The following is a 16550-nucleotide window of genomic DNA, read 5'->3' as shown; positions in this document are numbered from 1 at the left end:
GTCAGGCGCCGTTCCAAATGACCCTCAGACACACACACACACACACACACACACACACACACACACACTCGATCTTCACTACAACAGCGGGACGAGGGATCTGCACATCCCTTTGTAAACGAGGAAGGAGAAACACTGCAAAATCTGGGTCAGAAAACAGGAGCAAGAGGCAAGCCCAGGCTGTCCCAGGCTGTTCCCGGCTGTCCCAGGCTAGGGTCTGTGGTGCTACTTTGGAAAGCCAGACTGATGCATAAGCACAGGCTGAGGGAGAAGACAGCGAGGGTACCGAAGAGGCCACGGAGAGTTCCTGCCAGAGCAGGGGAGGAAGTCAGGACTCTCTCATTGACTCCGAGAAGTGCAGAGCTAGGGGTGTCATCTGGCCATGGCATGAGGGCCATAGGAGGTAAGGAAAATAAAAGCACTGGGTAGAAAAGAGTGGCCAGGTTAGGGTACCAGAAAGTAGTTAGTCAGTCTACAGCAAAGGTAGGCAAGCAAGTGTGACTGGCATGCAGCCTGAAGGCAGGCCGCTGAGACCCCAGCATTCTGCTGTTTACGGAGACTATGTGAATCAAGGAAGGACAAGAGCCACCTGAAGCCGGGCAGTGGTGGCGTACGCCTTTAATCCCAGTGCTCAGGAGGCAGAGGCAGGAGGATCTTTGAGTTCAAAGCCAACCTGTTCTATAGAGTGAGTTCCAAGACAGCCAGGGCTTTACAAAGAGACCCTGTCTCAAAAAATAAAAACAAAAATAAAAATAAGAAAAAGATCTGCCTAAGCCGAAGACACACAGGACGGTGACGTGAAGATTAGCCTCTCTCCTCCACTCCAGATGGAGGCAGAGAAGGGTTACCTAAAATTCTAGAACATCTGGTCAAAAGAGCATTAACTGTTTATTTTTTAATTTTATTTATTGTTAGCGTATATTGTTATGTTTGTGATATACAAGTGTGAGTGGGTGTAGACACATGCAGGGTGCACTCGTGGAGGTGAAGGGGCAACTTTCAGGCCTACTGTGTCTCTATCCACAGTATGATCAGAGGATTGAACTCAGGTCATCAGCTGAGATCAGCTCCTTTAACTAAGCCATCTGGCCAGCCCAGTAATAACTACAGTAACTATAAAATCTTCCAACTTACCACGAATGCAGAAGAGCACATGCCAAAAGACAGAACCCATCGCAAATTCAGCCGATCCCCTATGATGCCGCTGATGAAGAGGCCCTAAAATAAAGCATTTCAGTTGGTGGCTCTAAAAACAGTTACTGTCTATGCTGGGAGCGCACATGACACATGAGGCAAACTAGAGAGGTGACTGAAAAAAAAAGTCAGCCCTTAATCACATGTGCACATTAACTGTCTATGAATGTCAGTGCTTCAGCAAATAACATTACACTACAAACATTCTGCAGGAAAAAATAAAAAACAAACACCAAGCCCCCAAGTATGTTTCATTTTCTAGGTGAGCTGGATTAAGCAGTGGTCCTCAGCGTTTCTGCAGGACTCTCTGAAGCATCTGTATTTAGAGTTAAGAAGTGCTGCACATGTGCGCAGTCTGTGGCGACTTGTAAAGCACAGGCCAGCACTCCGGGTCTGTGCCCCTTGGGTTTCAGGGCATCACAAAGCAGAGAATAGGAAGGCTGGGAGGGAATAACCCATGAGAGGCATAAGTGGCCTATCTTCTCTGTCTTCCCAGTGCAGAGCAGGGACTGAACACTGAGATCAGTCCAGACCTTAAGAGCAATACACCTTACACATCTGCCACAAATGTATAAAATGAGTAACTGTCTTGACTTCAAACTTCGGTTGACATAGGACCAACTATTTCTAATACACTGACTGTCTTAATGACACAGAACCCTTAGATGACAAATATCACAAGTGTTTGTTCCTCCACACTGCAAGCACACAAGCATTAAAGTAGGCTCAGTGGTCTATTAATGCCATGAGAGGCCTTGTGCCACTTGTGAATAAGGGGGCAATGAAAAGCTCTCTCAGATGATGAAATCAACTGGTTATGTGTTGCTCCAGAAAGCAGAATGCCTGGAAGCCACATGAAGAAAGGCAGATCCACAGAAACAATTTGGGGCTAAAAAGATGGCTCAGCAGTTAGCAGCAATGGCTGCTCTTTCAGGGTCTGACTCTCAGAACTCTCATGGTGGCTCAAAACTATCTGCAAGTCAGATTCCAGGGATCTGATACAGATACCAGGCACATAAGTGGTGTACAGACATAAATGTGGGCAAAACGCCTATATACACAAAATAAAAATCTACCAGACATGGTGGAGCACGCCTTTAATCCCAGGACTTGGGAGGCAGAAGCAGGAAATTTTCTGTGAGTTTGAGACAAGCCTGGTTTACTTATATAGCAAGCTCTAAGACAGCCAGGGCAACACAGACCTTATTGAAAAAGAAAAAGAAAAAAATTAATTTTTTAAAAAAGATCTGATGAGGGGCTGGAGAGATGGCTCAACAGGTAAGAGCACTGACTGCTCTTCTGAAGGTACTGAGTTCAAATCCCAGCAACCACATGGTGGCTCACAACCACCTGTAATGAGATCTGACTCCCTCTTTTGGTGCGTCTGAAGACAGCTACTGTGTACTTATTCATAACAATAAATCTTTGGGCCAGAGTGAGCAGGAACTGAGAGAGCAGGGCCAACTGGAGTGAGCAGAAGTCCTAAAAATTCAATTCCCAACAACCACATGAAGGCTCACAACCACCTGTACAGCTACAGTGTGTACTCATATGCATTAAATAAATAAATAAATCTTTTTTTAAAAAAGATCTGATGAGGAGTAGGGGAGGTCAGTCATGGAAGAACATGTGTCCAGGTACAAGCCCTGAGTTTGATTCTCACCACCACAATATAAAAAAAAAAAAAGAAAGAAAGAAAAGAAAGTTGGGGTCTGGAGAGATGGCTCAGTGGTTAAGAGCCCTGACTATTCTTTCAGAGGCCCTGAGTTCAATTCCCAGCAACCACACAGTGGCTCCGATGGCTCTGTAATGGGATCCAATGCCCTCTTCTGGTGTGTCTGAAGACAGCTACAGTGTACTCACATACATAAAATAAATAAATAAATCTTAAAAATAAATTAGTTACTTAAAAATTAAAACAATATAATTATATATATATATATAAAAACTATAAATTTTAGTAGGTATTTAAAATTTTATATAATTACATATAAACTATATGTAAAATAATAATTTTAATACATATTAAATTGATATAATAAAATATTTTATTTAAAATTTTAATTAAACATATTTTATATAATAGTTATTTTAAAAACAAAATAATTTATACATAAATTTATAGATTATACATTAAAATCATATATAAACTAATATAATTTTAACATATAAAAAAATTAAGCAGTTATTTAAAAAAACAAAAACAAAGTTCATCATATTAACACTTACCACAGCATAGGAGAACAGAAAAACAGTATCTAGTGTTCCAAGAAAAAGAGTGGCTTCCTCTGTGCTGGGAAATAGATGGTTGCTGCTCCAGATCTGCAGAATGACAGGACAAGTCACTCTGCTGTGGCCTTAGTCCTTCACACCAGTCAACCACCTCCCAATGCCCTGCACCTACCACCACGATTGCCTGACCCCGGTGGTGAAGGGCAAGGCAGTGAGCTCTGGTAAGAAAACAGGCACACAAGGAAAGGGATGATCCCAGACCAGGGTTCCTGTGTGAAACGCCAGCTCTGACAAGGGCCTGCTGCTACCTTATAGTGTACCCTATCTATCTCTTAAGTCAAAATGCTGAGCTGCTGGTGACCTAGTCTTCAGTAAGGACACTCGGCAGTGTGTGCACATGCAGGCATTTGGAAGAAATAACTTCTGACTGAATTAAATACCCTATGAATGAGAAACTGTCTACTTCCATCTAGGAAAGCCATGTTTTATGTACTTTAAAAATAGCTCTCTGAAGACGGGCGGTGGTGGCACTCGCCTTTAATCCCAGCACTTGGGAGGCAGAAGCAGGCGGATTTCTGAGTTCAAGGCCAGCCTGTTCTACAGAGTGAGTTCTAGGACAGCCAGGGCTACACAGAGAAGCCCTGTCTCAAAAACAAACAAACCAACCCTCCCTGAGCTGGAGAGATAGGTCAGTGATTAAAAACATAGCTGCTCTTTCAGAGGACCCAGGTTCAGTTCCCAGCATCCATAATGTGACTCACGATCAGAAGACCTGATGCCTCTTCTGGCCTCCACTGAAAGCAGGCATGCATATGGTACATACATACATGAATATTTTTAAAATTAATAAAATTCATATATATTTATATTTATATGATAAAACCAGCCTCTCAGAGCAGACACTGCCTGGAGCTGGAGTTGCAGGAAGACTTGACTACAGATGAACACAGCAGAGTTTGGGGATACACACATTATCTGCTTGTGGCTTACAGCATGGGTTAGATCACCTACTTCAGAATATTAAAGAGAAATTTTACTACCGCAGTATTATTTTTCTAAGATTTATTTTTAGATTCTGCAAGGTAGCTCAGCAGATATAATCTAGACCACCTGAGTTCAATCCCCAAGACCCAATGGTGGAAGGAGAAAATAGACCCCAGAAGTTGTCCTCTGACGTATCTACATAAGTGCCGTGGCATGCACATGCCCTCAATAATACACACAAAATAAACAAATGAAAAATTAAAAAAAAAACTTTAAGATTTATTTATTATGTATACTGTGTTCTGCTTACATGTATGCCTACACACTAGAAGAGGGCACCAAACCCCATTACAGATGATTGTGAGCCACCATGTGGTTGCTGGGAATTAAACTCAGGACCCCTGGAAGAGCAGTCAATGCTCTTAACCTCTAAGCCATCCCTCCAGCCCGCAATGTAAACATTTTAAGATTTATTTTTATGTCTACCCTCCCTTGGGGGTCTTGCACATGTGTGCATGGAAGTGTGGATACCATAGAGGCCAGAGACACTGGATTCCCTGAGACTGAAACTGTGAGCTCCTGATGTGGGCGATAAGAACTGAACTCAGGGGCTAGAGAGATGGCTCAGCGAGTAAAAGCATTGACTGCTCTTCTGAAGGTCCTGAGTTCAAATCCCAGCAACCACATTGTAGCTCACAACCACATGGTGGCTCACAACCACTGGTAATGAGATCTGACATCCTCTTTTGATGTGTCTGTACACTACAGTGTACTTATATATATAAAATAATAAATCTTTGGGCCAGAGCAAGCAGGGACTGAGCGAGTGGGGCTGACTAAGCGAGTGGGGTTGACCAAAGCAAGCAGAGTTGACTGGAGTGAGCAAAGGTCCTAAATTCAATTCCCAACAACCAGATGAAGGCTCACAACTATCTGTACAGCTACAGTGTGTACTCATATACATAAAATAAATTAATTAATTAAAAGAAGAAAGAAAGAAAGAAAGAAAGAAAGAAAGAAAGAAAGAAAGAAAGAAAGAAAGGAAGGAAGGAAGGAAGGAAGGAAGGAAGGAAGGAAGGAAGAAAGAAAGAAAGAAAGAAAGAAAGAAAGAAAGAAAGAAAGAAAGAAAGAAAGAAAGAAAGAAAGAAAGAAAGAAAGAAAGAGAAAGAAAGAGAGAGAGAGAAAGAAAGAAAGAAAGAGCGAGCGAGCGAGCCATGCTGGGTGGCATGCACCATTAATTCCAAAATTCAGGAGGCAGAGGAAGATCTCTGTGAGTTCAGGACCAGGCTGGTGACAAGTTCCAGAGCAGCCAGGGCTACATAGAAAGATCCTGTCAAGAAAGGAAAGGGGGGAGTGAGGGAAGGAGGGAGAGAGCGAGGGGAGGAAAGAAAGAAGGGGAAAAGGAAAACAAAAAAAAGAAAGAAGTAAGTGTCTGGGTAATGACTCACACCTTTAACCAAGCATGCAGGAGCCGTCAGAGCTCTGTGGAGTCAAGCCAGCCTTGTCTACAAGCAAGCTCCAGGCTTCATAGTAAGACCTTGTCTCAGAGAGAGAGAGAGAGAGAGAGAGAAGAGAGAGAGATGGAGGGAGGAAAAGGAAAGGGTACAAGATTAAGTAATAACTAAAAATCAAAAATAAACCACCAAGGGGGCTGGAGAGGTGGCAGGGGTTAAGAGCACTGGCTTTGTTCTTCCAGAGGTCCTGAGTTCAATTCCCAGCAACCACATGGTGGCTTATAACCATCTGTGATGGGATCTGATGCCCTTCTGGAGTGTCTGAAGACAGCTACAGTGTATTTACATATAATAAATAAATAAATAAATAAATAAATAAATAAATAAATAAATAATTTTTTTAAAATTTTTAAAAAAGTCTGAGCAGATGACAGGAAAAAGAACTTAAGAAGAGCTTATGGGCAGGCACAGGAGAGCCCTCCTTAGCTCCGCCCTAGCATTCTGCGTACCTCTGCAGGCAGGTCAAGTGATGTGTTAAAAGCATTTGGGGTCCACTGCTTAGAGATACTGACTTTCACATTGCTAAACGTTTTTCTTGACGCATGGAGCAATGAATAGCTGCAAAACACAGAGAGAAAAGACAACTGAATGAGAAGCCAAGAAAACAGCACTCAAGAAAATTCAAACCCGTGCGCATTTGCTTTGAGTTTGGAAGCTTTACAAAAAAGAAAACTATTTGCTGCTTTGTAAAAACTACTAATTAAGACGGACTCTGCGGGGCTGGTGAGATGGCTCAGTGGGTAAGAGCACCTGACTGCTCTTCCGAAGGTCCAGAGTTCAAATCCCAGCAACCACATGGTGGCTCACAACCATCCACAACGAGATCTGGCGCCCTCTTCTGGAGTGTCTGAAGACAGCTACAGTGTACTTATATATAATAAATAAATAAATCTTTAAAAAGACGGACTCTGCTAGCCAGATGATGATAGCACTTGCCTTTAATCCCAGCACTCAGGTAGGGGGCACTGTTTTGTGAACCCACTGTCTGCTGTTTGTGCATAGTTTACCCTGAAACTAAACATGATGGGCTGCACCTAATTTAAGGCATGGTGCCTCTTCGGGAAAGACTACAGAAGCACTTTCCTAATTTATTACTAGAGGAGGAAGTCAACACTTTGAGTGCCTTTGATAAAGATTAATGGGGCTGGTGATGGCTCGGTGGTGGCTAAGGGAATCTAACTCCACGCCTATTGCCCTGAGTTCAATCCCCAGGGCATACATAGTAAAAGGACAGAACAAGCTCCAAGAACCTGTCTTCTGACCTCCACTCAGACCACAGCAGAGAGCACACCCACAGCAAATGAGGAAACAAACAAAATTAATAATAAAATCCATATAATATAATATATCAGACCAGTTGAGTATGAGGCCTACGTATATGTCCCTACCCCTAAATGTACTAGTTCAGATTATGTTCCTATGAAAGTCACTTAGGGCTATAGAATCAGAAACACAGACAATTCCTCCAGTCATGCTGTCTAGTCAGGGGCTACTAACCCTCAGAAGTTACCAAAATTCCTTACACATCTCTCTCATCTTTGCTGCTCTAGGAGGCTCTGGGCATTCTCTGCACGTCTCCTGAATGCACACATCTTTTGTTACAAGCCCCCGGTTTCCATAAAGAACACCTAATATCAGACTCAGCCTCTTAACCTCTGCAACATTTTATGTTAACAAGTTCTTGATTCAAGGTGAGACATTTAGCAGTACCCCCAAGTCTCTGACAGTAAATGAAACTAGTAACTCTCCATCAAGACAATCGAAATGCAGCAAATTGTCAAATGACCCCTAGAAAGCAAAATGCAAAATGACCTAGAGAACAATCATCCTAAAGTCATCAATAAATTAAGTATAATGGGGATACCTGGATGCATAGTTATAATATAAGGGCTGATACAGGATTATGATTTCAAGGCTAGCCTGAATTAATGTGTGAATGCTCGCGCACACAGTGCATTCAAAACACTCATACACGGGCTGGAAAGATGGCTCAGTGGTAAGAGCACCACCAACTGCTCTTCTGAAGGTTCTGAGTTCAAATCCTAGCAACCACATGGTGGCTTACAACCATCTATAATGAGATATGATGCCCTCTTCTGGGGTGTCTAAAGACAGCTACAGTGTACTTACATATAATAAATAAATAAATCTTAAAAAAAAAAAACACTTATGCACATATTTAAAAAAAAAAAAAAAAAAAAGGTTGGACTGTGGCTGGGGTGGTGGTGCACACCTTTAAGCCCACCGTGACTCCAGAGGCAGAGGTAGGTGGATCTCTGTGAATACAAGACCAGAGTGGTCTACATAGCAAGTTACAGACCAGTCAGGGTTACACACTAAGATGCTATCTCAAAAAAGTTGACTTACAAGGGTGTCATTAAATATTTAGGGGAATGATATGTAGCTCAGAGACAGAGCATACGTTCCACATGCTTGCAACCCTGAGTTCTATGCCAAGCACCAAAACAAAACAAAATACAAAAGAAAGCTATCACACAGAAACCTTGTCTCAAAACAACAACAAACCGAAGCCATCTATTTCACTGGAAGCCTGTGTCAACCCACATACTGATACAGTATCGTCCCCACAGGCAGAAGACAAGAGTGTCAGCCAGCCATTACCTGAAGAACGTGAGCAGGAACACAGCAACGTGGTGATGGCTGAAGCTGGTGAGGAGAGCTCCTCTCTGCAAACACCGTGGCCAGGCCATGCTCTTCCCACCTCCCTCTTCACCTTGACCCCAGTCCTCCAATGACTGAGTTACATTGTTTCTTCTTTCTACAAAGACAAAGACACATTATTGACATTTTCTCAAACATAAAGCAGACCTATTGACACTTGTAATTCCAGCACTTGGGAAGCTGAGGCAGAAGGATCAAGAGTTAGCTCAAGAGTGGGGGCGGTGGTGGCCCACGCCTTTAATTCCAGCACTTGGGAGGCAGAGGCAGGCGGATTTCTGAGTTCGAGGTCAGCTTGGTCTACAAAGTAAGTTTCAGGACAGCCAGGGCTACACAGAGAAACCCTGTCTTGAAAAACCAAAAAAAAAAAAAGAGTTAGCTCAAAGGCATCCTCAGCTACAAAGGAAGTTTGAGGCTAACCTGGGCTACAGAAGACCTGTCTCAAACACATACACACACAGAGACAGACAGACAGACAGACAGACAGGAAGGCAGAAAAAGAGATGAGAGAATGATAATCCAAAGTACCTGAAATAAATTTTGTGAAGTCTGAATTAGTAGTTTATGACCAGGCAACAAATAATTGACTCCTCATCTCTTAGGCTACAGGAAACTGAATTGACAATCATGTTTTGTAGTCATTGGCTTGTCCTGTGGTGGGAGAAGGAACCTCAACAAATGAGTAACCCCAACGGAAGGAAGAGTGGTGCAAACTGAGAAGAAAGGCGCTCACAGGAAGGGAAGGAACAACGCAGAAGAACTGAACTATTAAATCTAAACCAAACTGGCCGGGCGTGGTGGCGCACGCCTTTAATCCCAGCACTCGGGAGGCAGAGGCAGGCGGATTTCTGAGTTCGAGGCCAGCCTGGTCTACAAAGTAAGCTCCAGGACAGCCAGAGCTATAAAGAGAAACCCTGTCTCAAAAGCCAAAAAAAAAAAAATAAATAAATAAATAAATCTAAACCAAAAGTTCCAGGTAATACTAGAAATACTGATTAAAATAAGGAGGTATCTGCACAGAGCTGAGGAGGTGGCTCAGTGCTAAGAGCATAGGGGATCTGCTGCATCTGGCGTCCGTGGGAACCTGTACTCAGGAGCTCAGAGGACAGATGTGATTCCCAGCACCCACATGGAGGCTCGTTCACGCTAGTTCTAGGGAATACGAAACCTCCTTTTGGCTTCTTGGGCACACATATGGTGCAGACATACATGCTAAAAAAATACATATAAAATAACATTTTAAATGTTTTAATGTATTAAGGTATATATTTTAGTTTAACTGGTCATTGTAGCACACATCTGTAATCTTGATATTCAAGAGATGGAGGCAGAATGAAAAATTCAAGACTAGCTCAAGATACAGGGAAAGTCACTACTCATACCCCAAAAGTAACTGTTTTAGCGCCAAATCAATAGAATGTAGCTAATTCCACTTTTAAAGCATTCCTTCTGAAAAATGCTAACAAATCTATGAGCACAGTAAGACTCTAAAAATTCTGACAAAATAAAAATAAAAACTGTTTATCATTCCAGAAGTTACAAAAACAAGAGCTATCATGTGTTGCTACTAAAATTACAGTTCTTGGTCTTGGCAGATTGCTTGCCTGGCATACGGGAAGTCCTGAGTTTGATCCCCAGCACCATATAAACAAGGCAAGATCATGCACGCCTGTAATACCATCACTGGAGAGGGGGAGGCAGGAGGATCAGAAATTCAAGGCTATCCTTGGTATACAGTGAGTCCTAGGCCAGCTGGCTGTGCATGAAACGAAACCAAAGAAAAAGCAAACAAGAAATCAGTTCTTTTACCTGAATGCATTCGACCTCAAATCACTGAGAGAACATAAGATATAAAATTCAAAATGTAATATAAGAAGAGCTAAGGCAGGGCTGGAGAGATGGCTCAGCAGTTAAAAGCACTGACTGTTCTTCCGAAGGTCCTGAGTTCAAATCCCAGCAACCACATGGTGGCTCACAACCATCCATAATGAGATCTGACACCCTCTTCTGGTGGGTACTTACATATAAGTACCCACCAGCTACAGTGTACTTACATATAATAATAAATCTTTGGGACACAGAGCGAGCAGGGCCGGAGCAAACAGAGGTCCTGAATTCAATTCCCAGCAATCACATGATGGTTCACAACCATCTGTACAGCTACAGTGTACTCATATACATAAAATAAATAAATAAATCTTTAAAAAAGAAGAAAAAGAGCTAGGGCCAACAAGATGGCTCAGTCCATTAGGACATAGGCCACCAAGCCTGATGACCTAAGTTGGATCCCTAGGACCCACACAGGGTGTAGAGAACCAACTCCCTCCCTCAAGTTGTCCTCTTACCTCCAAATGTGCACCATCCCCCACACAGGAAGACATGTAATAAAATAATGAATAACTATATTAAAATTCAAGGAACTGAGATGACTATTGCTTTAACAGTAATAGTTGTATAATCAGAGCCACATGAATGCATGTATGTATGTATGTATGAGACCATGTGGATTTAGTTTCTAAATAAACCACCTTATCCTAAGCCATAGAGATGAAAGATAAAAGTTTTAATAAACACACATGGAGAAAACAGTTTTAAATAGTCACCTGCTGTTGGCAGACTGCCATTTGAAATGAATACTATTATAGCATTTGGTCCTATGTAATTAGAATAATTAAAACGTACACTGTGCACAGCCCAGAGACAGCTTCCAACCAGATGTGAGCGAGGGGCCCTTGAGCACAGGAGTGTCTGCCAAGGCTGGATGTCAGTATATTCTGCTTTCACCACATCCAACACTCTGAACACACACTGTTCTTGTCTAGTGCTTTTCAAATTCAGCCAGCTCTGTTACAAATTAATAAAACCCAATTTATTTCTTTATTTTACTTATGCATTTCCTTCCTTCTTTTCCTAATCAAGCAGGATCTGGTGTAGTTAAGGATGAACTGATCTTGCTTCCTTCCATCACCCATCGCCCATCACCCGAGAGTGCTAGGATTACAGGTGTGTACCACCATAACCAGTTGGAAATCAAACCCAGGGCTTCCAACACGCTAGGCAAACACTCTACCAAATGAGCTATGTTTTAAAAAAAAAAAAAAAAAAAGGAAAACAAAAATGGAGTCTTGCTATATAACCTTGGCTGACCTGAACTCAGTATGTGGACCAGGCTGCTCTTGAACTCCTAAGAGATACATTTTGCCTCTGTCTCTCAAGTGTTGTAATTAAAACTGTCCACCACCATGTCCAGCTTGCTGATTTTCCCCTAAAGATACATCCTCAGGGCTTGAGAGATGGTTCAGCAGCTAAGAGCACGGGCGTCCACAGGTTAGCTCGCAGCCCTCTGTACTCTATTTCCAGGGAAACTGATGCCCTCTTCTCACCTACTAGGTAGCTGTACATGCAGGCAAAACATTCATACACATGAAACAAAAACTGAAAAAAATATTTATAAGGACATGCCTCACTATGTAGTCCAGGCTAGCCTCCAATTCACTATGTAGTTCAAGCTATTCTCCAACCTGCAGCAATCCTCCTGCCTTAGCCTCTTAAATACTAGGATTATAAGTAGGTACCATCACACCCCACTTATTAAAGTCAAATTTCTATGTTTCTGAAGTCACAGTAACTTTAGTACTTTCTCAGTGTGAATACTGAACATATAACTATCATGTAATAGTTGACAGTGCTAAGAATTGGCTTTTCTTATTATTTGTGTATATATTTACTTATTGTGTGTGAGTGTGAGAATCTGAGTATGTATGCTAAGATACATCATAGAGGTCACTTTTGGAAGTTGTCCCACCAATGTCCTCTCACTACTGATTATGGGTTCTAACCCAGGACATCAGACTTACAAAGCAATCACTACTACCCAGTAGCCAGTCTGGCTTTTCTTTTCTTTTTTTTTTTTTTTTTTTTTTTTTTTTTTGGTTTTTTTCGAGACAGGGTTTCTCTGTGTAGCCCTGGCTGTCCTGGCACTCACTTTGTAGACCAGGCTGGCCTCGAACTCAGAAATCCACTGCCTCTGCCTCCCGAGTGCTGGGACTAAAGGCGTGCGCCACCACGCCCGGCTTTCTTATTTTTTAAATCACAAAATGCAGTATGCACTTCCCATATCCAGTATGTTTTGGAGTATGTATAGTATACTTGTGGAATGGCTCCAAAGAGAATTAACAAATGCATTGCTTCACCAGGTATCATTTTCTGTGAAGGGACACACTTAGAATCTAGAAGACACATTGTTATTACTCACTTATAACCTAGAAGAACACATTGTTATCACTCCAGTTTCCATACTATACAATAGGATCTAGAACTTAGGCCTTTCTGAAGTAAATTTTGTATCCTTTGAGCAATGACCCTCAACTTTCACACTGTTACCTTAAAAGTAAAAAGAATACTAATAAAATAAAATGTTAAAAATAAGGTTTTGGGCCAAGTGGAGGCACACGGGCCTTTATTCCTAGTACTTGGGAGGCAGAGGCAAGTGGATCTCTGAGTTCCAGGCCAGCCTGGTCTACAGAGCCAGTACTGGGACAGCCAGGGCTACACAAAGAAATCTTATCTCAAAGAAAGAAAGGGGGGGGGGGGGAGAGGGGAGGGAAAGGGAGGGGCAAGGGAGGGGAGGGAGGGAGGGGGAATGAATGAATGAATGAGGTCTTGGGCCAGATGATGGCACACTCACTCTTAATCCCAGTACTTGGGAAGCAGAGGCAGATGGACTTTTGTGAGATGGAGGTCAGCACTGGCCTAGAGAGTGAGTTTCAGGATAGCCAATGCTGCACAGACAGATCCTATCGCAAAAAAACAAAACAAAAACCCAACAACAACAAATACCCACAAATAAAAAGGTCTTGGGCAGGAGCTAGTAGCTCCTGCTGGTAGGCTACACTTTTGATCTCAAAACTCAGGAAGCAAAGGCAGGCAGATCTCTGAGAGTTCAAGGCCACTCTGGTATATAGAGTGAGTTCTAGGCCAGCCTAGGCTACATTAAGTAATAAAAAAGAAAAGATCTCAGGACTGGGGAATATAGCACAGTGGAAGAGGGCATGCCTGGCATTCACAGTTTCTAAGTTCAATCCCAAGCACTGCATAAAAACAAAACAAAACACAGACCTCTGCTATCAATCAGATCCAGAAACACTAAACCCACCTTTCTGCATTTTTAAGCAAGTTCATAATCACTAAGTAATGTGATTTTTGTAATGTGTGTGTTTATACACACGCACACCCGTTCATGTGTGTGTGTGTGTGTGTGTGTGTGTACTCTGCAAAAAAGAACAGAAGTGCACTATGAATGCTGATACAAGATGGCTTTACCCTGCCACTTATCTGGAGAGGGAGAGCCCTAAATTGTTACATTGTTACTCCTAAACTTCTACTTTAACTTTAAACACTGTCTCACTCTGTTGCCCAGGCTGGTCTGGAACTTGAAAGAACTCTGCCTCAGCGGCATTCCCCTGAGTGCTGGGGTTATATGGGTGATCCACTATTTCATTTCTAGAGAGAGATTTACAACTTGTTCCAACCCAAATATAGCAAGCCTTTAAAAGTTTCCTGTGCTGGAGATGGTGAGGCAGTGCCTTACTTGGGAGAATAGGGCAGATGCCTACCTGAATACATACACACACACATACACACACATAAGTGAGTGAATAAGTAGATAAATATGTTTTAAATGAAAATGTTCTGTACTAGTAACGCTTGAATCAAAGTCCACAGACAAAAAAAAAAAGAGGCTGGAAGGAGAGAAAACATAAAATAGTACCCACCACTCCTGCATGGTCCGCACCACTATCCAGTCCACTCTCCCACCAGGCTTTCTGGGAACCTGGAGAGAGAGAGCTAACTAACCCACAGCCTTACAGACACTTGGCTGTCCCCCTGCCTCTCAAGAAGCCACCACTCCTATCACAGCCTACCTGCTTCAAAAATCAATGGGTCCTGCCCACCTTGTACCCAGGGCAGCTCTCACCCATTTCCCTCTGAAACTCTTGCTACCCACTACCAGAACGGGCCCTCCACACTGGAGAGCTGCTGTTCCACAGGCCCTTCCCCTTTGCTTTCAGAACTTTTGAGCAACCAACCAGAAGAGGAAAGAGTCCCCTCTTTTTTTTGGGGGGGGGGGTTGAGTTGAGACAGGGTTTCTCTGTGTAGCCCTGGCTGTCCTGGAACTCACTTTGTAGACCAGGCTGGCCTTGAACTCAGAAATCTGCCTGCCTCTACCTCCCAAGTGCTGGGATTAAAGGCATGCGCCACCACCGCCCAGCAAGAGTCCCCTCTTAAGACCCTTCTTCAGTCCTGTCTTCCTCACTTGACTTTTCCCTGTGTCCCCAAGAAGCCTCACTCACTCCATGGGTGAAACTCAGGCCTGGAATGGCTCCCACCAGCATTCTAAACACCCTTGCCTTCCACCACCAGCATTCTAAACACCCTTGCCTTCCAGAGTGCTTGCGTTAGATACTTCCCGCTCCGACACTCATTTCCCCCAGCCGGCTCCTCCCTTACCCACACTTCCTTACCAGATTACATGCCATCTCCCCAATGAGTCTTTTCTTCTCCCAGGCCTGGCCCGCTTCCTTCCCTGTATCCTCACAGCTGAATTCTGTCAGAGAAAAATCACACACGCGGGCTGACTTCAGATTCAAACCACAAACCTCAAAGGGCACCACTGCCCGGCAAGCCTCCCACACTTCCCTTACGGCTCTGCCTTCTCAGCCTGGGAAGCAGAGCTTTCTCTCTTCCCTTCTAAACTCCAGTATCTTTCCGTGCTGTCACCCAGGCCTGTGGCTTTGCACCAAAGCCTTCCAGGTTTATGCCACTAACCAACTGACTGCATGATTAGCCCTCCACAGATCCATTTCCTCCACATCTATCTCCCCTGGGACTCCCCACCTCGGAAACAGCACCTCCATCCTTCCTGTGGACAAAGTGAATAGGATTCTTCATTTTCTTTATTTCCCCCTTTCTCTGAGCTTCCACATCCAGCCCATTACTAAACTCCTTTTTACCTCTGAACTTAATCTCCCTGTCTCCACCCTAAGAAGACCTGCCCTGATCTACCACCTGTCTGCTGTAACAGGATTCTTCTCCCTATATGACCCCACTCACAAATAATTCCTCACACATTAGCAAAAATACATCTTACAACACCGATCATAATCAGGCAGGGCGGAACACATGTAAACACAGCACTTAGGAGCCTGAGGCAAGATTATTGATTTTAAGATCAGCCTGAAATACACAAAAGGACTCTTATCCCCAAAACACATAAATCAAGGGCTAGAATCCAACATAATGGTAGTGTGCTGACCCAGTGACACGCACCCCCATTTATCTTTAGCACCCACTCCTCCCTAAAAAAGATGGGTGATAAATCAACCTCTGTTTAAAACCTGTGATGGCTTCCAAGAGACATTAAGACCCAAACTCTTTGCAGAGCCTTCTCTGTCTTTGTCCCTTGAAGGCAATGAGTCTGATTCAGGGATAGGAAACAGCTGGGAATGGTAGGGGTCTGCCTGAGTGGATGACTGAGCTGGAAAGGTTGAGGGTTGGTAATAAACAAGCCAGGCAGCTGTGTTAGCTGTCCCATCATGTGACAAATGCCTGATGCAAATGAACTAAGAGAAGAATATATATTGGCTCACAGCTTCAGAGACATCAGTCCATACTTGGTTCTATGGACTCTGGGCCTATGACCGGCACATGTTCTGGATGAAAGGGCATGGTGGGGAAAGATGCTCACAAAGAGAGCAACAAAGTGCAGGCAAAGGCAGGCCCGTCACCTCCTAACAGCCTGTGTAGTATGAACTCATCAGTAGCTTCGCCCACTGATGAAGTTAGCATTCTAGTGATCCAATCACACACAACAGCAAAATGAACTTTGCAGGATGACGCCCACATCCAAACTACACAGCAGAAGATCAGAAGGTATAGAACAGCAGT

The 16550-nt window shown here is 43.3% G+C and overlaps 1 protein-coding gene across 5 annotated transcripts in view; it reads right to left on the bottom strand.

The window, feature by feature from the left end:
• Slc37a3 (solute carrier family 37 member 3) overlaps positions 1 to 16550 on the bottom strand; it is a 40226-nt gene that overhangs the window by 20182 nt on the left and 3494 nt on the right. For 2 of the 5 annotated variants that reach the window (XM_085840685.1, XM_021164500.2), the window contains 4 exons: positions 8547 to 8703; positions 6374 to 6482; positions 3424 to 3516; positions 1135 to 1218 (listed from right to left, as the gene is read on the bottom strand). In XM_085840685.1, coding sequence (XP_085696811.1) covers positions 1135 to 1218; positions 3424 to 3516; positions 6374 to 6482; positions 8547 to 8635 — 375 coding nt within the window. In that variant the 5' untranslated portion in view covers positions 8636 to 8703. Of the gene's footprint in view, positions 1 to 1134; positions 1219 to 3423; positions 3517 to 6373; positions 6483 to 8546; positions 8704 to 9131; positions 9254 to 14377; positions 14437 to 15127; positions 15211 to 16550 lie in introns of those variants that run through there. The other 3 variants (XM_085840684.1, XM_085840682.1, XM_085840683.1) reach the window with 3 other exon arrangements.

This window comes from Mus caroli, unplaced genomic scaffold, assembly GCF_978045245.1.
Source record: "Mus caroli unplaced genomic scaffold, Mus_caroli_1 scaffold_7, whole genome shotgun sequence".
In the NCBI taxonomy this organism is placed as follows: domain Eukaryota; kingdom Metazoa; phylum Chordata; class Mammalia; order Rodentia; family Muridae; genus Mus; species Mus caroli.
This window is presented reverse-complemented; position numbering and strand designations above follow the sequence as displayed.